Here is a 9,351-nt window from a genome sequence, read left to right as displayed (position 1 = left end):
TTTAAATTCCTATTTGGAAAAATTTAAGTCATGTGCTGATGAAACAATTTGATTCCTAGTTGGGCCAACAGTGATCGGTGGTTCAATCCCCAGCACCATGTCAATGTGTCCTTGGGCAAGATATGTTCTATGAATATTAGTTAGCGTTAGTTATTCCCAAACAGTTAATGCCATATTTTTGTTATATTATATCCATTGAAATAAAGCTGAAAGTCTACACGTCAACCACATATCGATTGCTTTATTTTAAATCCATTGCAGTCGTGGAACCAGGCAAAATTAGAAAAACAGTGTCAGAGTCCAAATACTTATGGCCTGTATGTGACATCTAAGCTATCGGTCTATATAACTGGACTGGTATGACATTATATAGCATCCAGCATCTTTCCAGACAGCTAAAATGTATCTAGGGCCTTTCTCTGATCATGAATGCATCTCTTTTCATGTACATTAGTTTTCTTCTGATCTTACCTTTTTCTGTTAAATGATATGAACAGTGGACTTCTTTTATTTATGTATTATTTTTTCTGGCCCTCTCCCTAATCTGATCAATGATGACATGTATAGATACATGTCATCTTCAACCACTGGTTGTCCAGGTGCCCAGCAAACAATGTGGGAAACCTGGCTGAGCCATGAAGAATATGTCAGCCTAAATGAATCAACTCCTCCAAGTCATATTAATACTCACATTCCTCGAGGCACCATTGATCATGACATCCTATTACAGAGACTGGATCAGTCGATTGTCATTTCAGGTACCGCACTAAGTTGGTTTAAATCCTATTTATCAGATTGATCTCAGTTTGTATTTGTAAACGATGAAGCCTCAATGACCACCAACGTTAATCACGGAGTTCCACAAGGTTCTGTGCTTTCTTGCAATTATCAATCATCTGATTATTGTTCTGACTTTAGATATCTCTACCTCCTTCTGTTTCATGGATTGGAATTCCATTCATACATTGTCATATTCATGTAATGTGTTTATGTAACTCTGTTCATCTGGTCACATGACATCTATTCTTCTGTCCATCCGGGGAGAGGGATCCTCCTCTGTTGCTCTCCTGAAGGGTTCTTCACTTTTTTCCCTGTGAAAGGTTATTTTTGGGGAGTTTTTCCTGATCCGATGGGAGGTCAAAGGTCAGGGATGTCGTATGTGTACAGATTGTAATGCTCTCTGAGGCAAATTTGTAATATTGGGCTATACAAAATAAACTGAATAGAATATCATAAAATCTAACTAATCAAATTAGGGAAATAATAATGTAGATACAACACTGCTATTCTATTAAGGCTAGACAGATGATAGATATCAGACTTTAGATGTCATAGATGGAGAAGTCCTCCACAGTTTCATGTTGTGAATATACAGTTGAGCTCTTTGGTTCACTTGTTCAGGACTAATCGACACAAAACAGGATCTCAGTTGTACAAGATGTTTTCCTTCAAACAAAAAGCTCTTAACTCATTTTATGTAGTGTCAGGCCAACATTCATAAACCTCAATAAACAATAACAATATCATTTTCTTTTTATGATAGACCACTTACAGATGGTCTCTTCCACACAACCTGGTCCCAGTGTAACCAGCCAAGCATTGTACTGGTATCACCAGGGTACTAAATGTCCTCCGTGTCTCAGTACGGGTTGCCTCCAACAGCAGCGAGCATCTCTTGCCTCTCTGCAGCAGTGGGCATGTCGGGTCTCACGCCGTCTCTTCTCCTCTGTAGCATTATGCTGTGCTGCAAAGAGGCAAACACGTTACATTAAAACATATGACTAACTCTTTCGCCCATTATTAATTATCCATTATTAGTAGAAACTCTACCAAAAGATATGGTTGTGTTCCATATAGTTGGCATAAGAGAAAACAAGATTCCATTTTTTTTACCTACCTTGTATGAACTAATCTGAGAAGAATTTTTATTGTGACAGCATTCAGTTCAGAGTTTTAGAAATGTCAAAGGTGACTAGTTGTTATTCTTAACATCGTTTAAAAGTCAAGATATCTTGGCCTCTGTTGCTTCAAATCAGATTATTTTTTAAACGCTAAACCTTTGGGTGAATTCAGAAAGACAGCAAATACTTGACTCTTTTTGCCTTTTATTAAATTGTATTTCTAATTAACGTTAGTGGACTTTCTTCTGTTCTCCAACAGATGACAAACATGTGACACCTTCGTGCGTCACGGTGCTGTGAGCTGCTCCGTCACCCACTTCTGTCCTTCTCTGTGGACCAGTGGGTGTCACTACTGCAGCGTCAAGGACTCAACCTGCGCTGTCTTCCCACCCACGAACAGGGGTCTCTTTTATAAAACAGAGTGTAGGATTCCCACTAAATGTTTGTGTACATTCAAAAAGGAGGAAATGCACAAACGCCAAAAAGTATTCAGATTTATAAAACATTGCGTACGCTGACAGTGAGCTATTTCCTTGTATAAATCCCTAATTCAGCCCTCTACACGCCCACATTCAACTATAAATGCTCAATGCAATGCACCTCATGAATGTGGCTGCATAGCAATGAGCAGCTAATCTGTGGTCCTTTTACGGAGAATCACAGCAATTACAGAGAGAAGGAACAGGGAACAAGTATTCTGACAGAAACTAAGTGTTTGTTAGAGTGATTGTACGAAAGCTGTTATTGGTTTTAATTCCAGTCGTTGCTAATTGACACATTCCTTATGTGCAGGTGGTGAAAATTTGCCAGGTGAGGTGACTGGAGAAGGTAAAGTGTGACTCTGTGGTTTCTCCAGTGAGCTCTGATACTTGGGACAAATCCAACATTTGCTTTTACAATCAACACTTAAAATGATCAGCAATGTTGTTTTGGGGAATTTGACTGTTGATTTTAGTGTGCACAGAAATGGCCCAATCAGTTTTTCTGTGTGCACCATGCTGTATCTGTCGCTATGGAATTAACCATACACAAATAAAGTTGTGTTCACTGCAGCGGTTTTACCCAAACACTTATTTGTAGAGCCCAATATCACAAACTCCCCTCAGAGGGCTTTACAATCTGTACACATAGGACATCCCTGACCTTTGACCTCACATCGGATCATGCACAGTATTAGAAGATTGAAAACTAATGACGTTCTCTCTGCAGTTATTTAACACTAGTTGACGATATCTTACAGATGCTGATAATTTTATCAGCTGATCCACAGCTGACCACGAGTGTGGTAGTCTGGCCCTCTCCTGATAACATATTTCGTCAAATTGGATTTGAGTTAAGTTTGGTTTATATATTTTATAATTGAAATGTGCTTATAGTCATCTACATGAGTAAAAGCACAAATAATACTGCTGGTTTGACTGTTTATGATGAAGAAAATATATAAGTGCCAAGTAACGTGTAAAATGAAAATAAATGATATTTCATTTCTACAATCTGGGTGTGGGGAGGACCAGGTCTTCCCTGTTTGTTCTCCTTGACACTGAAGACATACACTCACCCAGTATTTCCGACAGTTCTTATATCTCTGGAAATAAGCTGAGCACATGCTTGAATCATAGTTGTAAGCACCCAAACACTTCTGGGAGGCATCGCTTTCCTGAAAGAGAAGAAGTTCCAACAACAGAACAGAATGAAAAATGCATGTTGTGTTCACACCAAACGCAGCACACATTTCACATTTGGTGCCGCTGCCTGTCAGCGTTGAGATGCTGCTGTCATCACCATATGGTACGAACAATAACCATGCTGCCGTATTTACGCCTAGTTGACAGTATTGATGGAGCTGTTACAATGTTAGCTCGGCCTAACATCGATCGATCCAAGCTCCATTGACAAAACACATTTTTTAAAGTTGTTTGCTTGTTGTCTTGCTTGGAGAGAACTAACAAAACATGAATTCAGACTTTTTACAAATCTGCATCATTATGTAGTTATTTCTGCATCCCATTTATTTGTTTATTGCAATTATATCACAGATATTTTGAGTTCATACAGCTGCAGTAAACCAGCCGATGTGTGGCCTGCTACAAACAGTGAATACACCTCAATGAAATCCACGGATCGCCTGCGGATGATGTTAAGAACCCAGGCAAGAAGGCATTTAGTTTGTTTCTGGGGATAAGTGGGACTGCAACAAAAATAGTGGTTATTTCTTCCATGGTAGATGGCGGAAATAACCGATACCCATTTCCATGGAGAAAAGCCACTCATGAAAAGGTGCGAACGCGGCATAGGAGACAGTACTCATCCTTGCAGATGTTTGACACGAGGGATGCAAAGGGACGGTGAGCTTACTTCGATGCATGGGTTGGTGTCCCGATTCCGAACTTTCCGAACAGTTTTATCCATCCGGACCTGTGTAAAGATAGACATAAAACAGGCTCAGTCTTGGTTTACCTCTTTGCGTGTGAGTTTACACGCAACTATCCCATGGAACTGTGATGACATACAGTGATGATTACTACAGCTACTTTTATATTTAATAAACTAAGTAGGTGACCCCTCAGTAATATTGTAATTGAGCATTCTAAACACGTCATGTATTTTTAGAAGATAGAGACTGAAACCAATTCATAAAAACTATTGAGGCCTCACCACCAGCATGTGAAGAACAGTGAATTGATAACTGTTGATTATAAGGAGAACTAACAAACTTGCTTTTTAATTTAGAATTGATTAATGAATTAGTCATTCGACAGAAAATGAATGATCATAAATTTAAACTCATCCTTTCTAAATTATTGATAAGGAAAAGTTCAACATATTAACAAGTTACAACTGATCCGGCTGTCTTTTTACACGGAATGTTGCTACACTTATGCGAGGCAGGATCTACAAAGGTGTGTGTTTACCACTGTGCCTCCGCAGTAGAGCCCGCCTACCACTAGAGGGCAGCAGCACCCAGTAGACCAGGCAACACTGGTCCACCTTGTAAACCGGAAACGTTCAGCTGAATGCCTGAATGTCTGTTAATGTTGAAAACAGGGAGAAAATACAAAGATGTCCTCATGAATGCGTCTTTTTATTACAATGTCAACACATATCGGATTTTTCTTTGGAGACTAGTGTAAAGTCACACGTTGAACAGCGGTGTTTCCGGTTGAAAACCGGAAGAGAGCCAATGTGTCATCCTGCGAGTCCGTCTCTAATAAAGTAGCGACACAAGCCTATTCTAATAATAAAAAGAGTCTCAGACCTTTTAAACGGGTTTCCACCGTTGTCTTCTGACAACACAACAAGACTTCTCCTAAAGTGAGACTGGTTCCATAGTTTCATTAACATAAGAGGAACGATCAGAGTCTCGTGCCAGCGATATGATCACATCGCAGAAGATGTCGTCCCTGTTAGTCACAGACATCATTTAACAATTGATAAATACACAAACAGCAAATATTACACCAACTATCAAAAGTAAACTTATAAATGATGTCATGCAACATATGTTTTAATGAATCGTTATGTTGTCTTGCATCTTTCATTTACCAGTACTTGTATTACCTCAAACATATCTTTGTTTTTTCTGTAATGCAGTTTCTTGTCACTTGTCACCAACAAAAAGGCTGATACTGAAGCTATATCTGTCCAGGTCATTATTCCAGTCCATTAAAAAGGAATATGTCCTCAGACCCAGATCAGTTTCAGAAACAAGTCCACGAGTAAAAACAGGATTATTTAGACTTTACTGAAATAATTTCAGTTTAGTGGTTAAATGTATGCCTAATTGAAACGTGTATCTTCCTCTCTATACACCATCTTGTAAATGGACCAACGAACACGTCTTACTGAACGAGACTGTGGAGCCCGTTGACCTTCACTCGTGTGACCAAGTTGAAACATTGTTATGGAATGGCGAACGTGACAGAGACAGTGGAAACCTAGCTTTACAAACAGGCTGCCAACTTACAGTGGAGACCTAGCTTTACAAACAGGCTGCCAACTTACAGTGGAGACCTAGCTTTACAAACAGGCTGCCAACTTACAGTGGAGACCTAGCTTTACAAACAGGCTGCCAACTTACAGTGGAGACCTAGCTTTACAAACAGGCTGCCAACTTACAGTGGAGACCTAGCTTTACAAACAGGCTGCCAACTTACAGTGGAGACCTAGCTTTACAAACAGGCTGCCAACTTACAGTGGAGACCTAGCTTTACAAACAGGCTGCCAACTTACAGTGGAGACCTAGCTTTACAAACAGGCTGCCAACTGGTATCCGCCGGTGTGAACGCGCCTGATATCCACACACCAGTGAGGAAACGAGCGAAGGAAATGCTACTAACGTCTCTTCAAAGGTCGTGCATTTCCCATTGGCTGCTCCGAGAGGCGTCGGGCGGCTACTGAACAACAATAGTGCCGCATACATGTGGAGCTAATGGGGCTCCAGCAGAAGAGCTCTCCGTCAGGCTGCACACTGCTCCACGCTCCCTCCTTGTTACAACAGCGCACCAGGAAAATCAGCCCCACCGTCACTGATAACTGACAGCAACATCAGCCAATAGGATCCCCTGAAAACTGACAACGTAGACTGACAATATCGAGAGCCAATTGAATTACTTGGCCGACAAGTTTGTCTTCCTATCGTTTTAAGTTGTGCTAAACCAAATTTAAAAGATTAACAATACATCAAGCAAGTCACACAACTGAGTTTTACTGAATAGTACTGTATATGGCTTGAAGTGGAAGTGGCAGCGACTTACACGAATAAAAAAACCCAAGTAGGCGGGACTTCAAATGGGCGTGGTTAAATCATAGTGCGGTTGCATCGCAGCGCATACACACAATGGCTGCTCGAAAGAGAGGAAAGCAAACAATTTTCAGGCCCGCCGCGTCTAGCAAAAAATATGAGAAAAAAATTATTAAAAATTCGGAAAATAGTTGAAAGTCAAGAAAAACCCAACAGAAAGGATGTTAAAGCGACCGGGGTAAGTTTGGTGTAAATTAAGTCAACGGTTACTCAGTTCTTGAATTAAAATATCGGGGTTATTTAAATTATGAGAGAGGGGTGAGCTGGGGAAAAAGTTTGTGTTAATCAGTACCCAGTTTGGGACCCCAGAGAAAACAACGGAAGGCACACGTTTTACTTTAAATAACAATACATTATGTCACTGGTCATATTAGTGTCACGGTACGTGCTCACGAACTTTAAAGACTACAGGAACCTGTAGAAAGGGAAAGTTGAGTAAAGTTGTACAGAGCCTCCTCACTATGTGTGTGTGTGTGTGTGTGTGTGTGTGTGTGTGTGTGTGTGTGTGTGTGTGTGTGTGTGTGTGTGTGTGTGTGTGTGTCTATATATATATATATATATATATATATATATATATATATATATATATATACATATATATACATATATATAGCCTACACATATATTATAACATAATAACGCCGGCAGTGCGATGAACAGGCGCACTTGGATTCAGCAGAACTTTTCCTGCTCTTTGCATCCATGTAACTTTGCCCGATACACACGCTTCATCATCAGCAGTGGCGACATATCGATCCACTCATCTCCTTTCCTAACACGACGTGCACCCACGACGCGGCTCGTGACATGCTGCCGTGCTTCTCTCAGGGTCTGCTCTGCCTCTGTTCCACCGGGGGCAGGTCGAATAGAGGACCCGCTGCAGGTCGGATAGAGGACCCGCTGCAGGTCGGATAGAGGACCCGCTGCAGGTCGGATAGAGGACCCGCTGCAGGTCGGATAGAGGACCCGCTGCAGGTCGGATAGAGGACCCGCTGCAGGTCGGATAGAGGACCCGCTGCAGGTCGAATAGAGGACCCGCTGCAGGTCAACATGGGGAGAACTGAAGCTCACTAATTGGCTGAGAGTCTTTAAAGACCAAAAGTCAACTTGTGCTCACGTGGACGCTGTGCAGGGTGCACTGAGCACATTAAGACCTGGTCCTAGAGCGGCAGCTGGACTCAGCCTGCAGGACGGATGTTACATGTTTGCTGTTGGCTTCACCTGAGACTTAAATACTGCTTTAAGTTTATGCTCACAGGTCATTTTCTATATTTGTAATGTTGTTGGAAAAGATGGAGGTCAAAATGTGGACCGGAACAATCTGTGAGGGATGTGATATGCAAGTCCTGCATTTCAACTCACTGTTCATCAACTGTCCAGGAAATGAAACCTGTCTACCTTTTTTAAATGCTTGCCGAGTTTTCTAAAAATGGAACATCCTTAACAAGACATTTTAATGACAAATTAAGTGATTCCATATTTTCATGAACATTTAAAGAATTGATAGTGGCACATTTAAATAAGCTGCACGTGTTGTTATGAAGCCTGCACTGGTCCTCGTCCTCCGGGTTCCTTTCATATAAATGCTCCATCTGAAGCACCTTCCTGTCCTGAGTTCAGTCGTCTAGCAGCAATAGCAACTCTCTCTTGGTCTTATCAAGCACAAGGCATTTTAGTCTTGATAGTAAGTATACTTTTGGAAAAATATTTAAGATATGTTTTGATCTCTATTGATAAATCATAAGCATTGGATTGATTCTTCTAACGGCCATGCTTTCATGTTTCAGAACGTTTTGAATTAAATTACTGTAATACAGAAATGTCATCCCTTTTCACAATCACAATGAGACAGTGGATGAAGTCATAGATCGATTTTTTAAAATATAATAATAATAATAATAAGAGCAGATCTTGTCAAGTTTTGCAGACTGATAATTCGGGCAATGTGGGAATTTTTTGTTTTGTGGAAAATGTTCACTAATATATAATAAGAGAATGTGTGATGGCGGATGTCGTCTATTGATGTGTTTAGTTAGCACAGTTTCATCTATTTGCATTTTAATGGCAAGAGCTACATTCTATAAACATTTCTGTTGGAAATACACACTTTAATGTAATACGCTATCTTATTTGTATTCATATGAATCCCAGATATCAGTTACCAGGCGTCTCTAGACTAAAACCAGGCGCATTGGGACCTATTCTCCAGTCGGTATTGGGAACCGGGTAAAAGGCATTACATATGGAGACGTTTGGGCAATGGAGCTATTACCGATTTTGAATGAACCATGTAGCCATTTCTAAAATATTCCCTTTGTGGAGAGCTCACATATGTCTGTCATGGCTTAATGTGATCACCTTGTGACCCTGCACAGGGATATAAGATCACTTCTACATGCTAATCATACCAAGTAAATACAAACTGTGTAATAGTGTCACGTGACATTGCTGTAACTAAACTACCCCTGTGTTCTATATGCTGTTGACCATTTACTAATAGGAACACTTTATTTACTAGTAATATCTGTAGTACAACCATACCTGTGTTATTAATACATACACCTGCATGTGCCTGTCTTACTTGTATGTTAAATGTACAGTAAATATCTATATTAATTCCAATGCAGCAGTTTACCATACCAGTATATA

General features: G+C 40.4%; 2 protein-coding genes across 7 annotated transcripts in view; one reads left to right on the top strand and one right to left on the bottom strand.

The window, feature by feature from the left end:
• Positions 1–226: 226 nt before the first annotated feature.
• chchd7 (coiled-coil-helix-coiled-coil-helix domain containing 7) lies at positions 227–6,600 on the bottom strand. 6 transcript variants are annotated; one of them, XM_034560372.1, is made up of 5 exons: positions 5,866–6,599; positions 4,814–4,927; positions 4,257–4,316; positions 3,460–3,558; positions 1,433–1,744 (listed from the first exon to the last, which is right to left on the bottom strand). In XM_034560372.1, the coding sequence occupies exons 3-5, from the start codon at positions 4,308–4,310 to the stop codon at positions 1,640–1,642; spliced, it is 258 nt and encodes an 85-aa protein (XP_034416263.1). In that variant the 5' UTR covers positions 4,311–4,316; positions 4,814–4,927; positions 5,866–6,599; the 3' UTR covers positions 1,433–1,639. The 6 variants fall into 6 exon arrangements, with proteins under 6 accessions (XP_034416264.1, XP_034416268.1, XP_034416263.1 ...); XM_034560374.1 differs by having other exon boundaries at positions 6,132–6,599; XM_034560378.1 differs by having other exon boundaries at positions 6,239–6,599.
• Positions 6,601–6,729: 129 nt separating this feature from the next.
• Positions 6,730–9,351, top strand: part of plag1 (pleiomorphic adenoma gene 1) — an 11,571-nt gene continuing 8,949 nt past the window's right edge. The window contains exon 1 of the mRNA XM_034560407.1: positions 6,730–6,880. The gene's annotated coding sequence lies outside the window, so the exon portion shown is untranslated. The remainder of the gene's footprint in view (positions 6,881–9,351) is intronic.

This window comes from Cyclopterus lumpus, chromosome 20 (assembly GCF_009769545.1).
Source record: "Cyclopterus lumpus isolate fCycLum1 chromosome 20, fCycLum1.pri, whole genome shotgun sequence".
Classification (NCBI taxonomy): domain Eukaryota; kingdom Metazoa; phylum Chordata; class Actinopteri; order Perciformes; family Cyclopteridae; genus Cyclopterus; species Cyclopterus lumpus.
Note: the sequence above shows the minus strand (reverse complement) of the source record. Positions and strands in the feature narration are given on the sequence as shown.

Coding starts and splice junctions, on each gene's coding strand:
- chchd7 (XM_034560375.1), bottom strand. CDS start 4,310: ATGGATAAAACTGTTCGGAAAGTTCGGAATCGGGACACCAACCCATGC. Junction 3,559..4,256: donor ACACCAACCCATGCATCGAA/GTAAGCTCACCG, acceptor CTTCTCTTTCAG/GAAAGCGATGCCTCCCAGAA. Junction 1,745..3,459: donor AGAACTGTCGGAAATACTGG/GTGAGTGTATGT, acceptor GCCTCTTTGCAG/CACAGCATAATGCTACAGAG.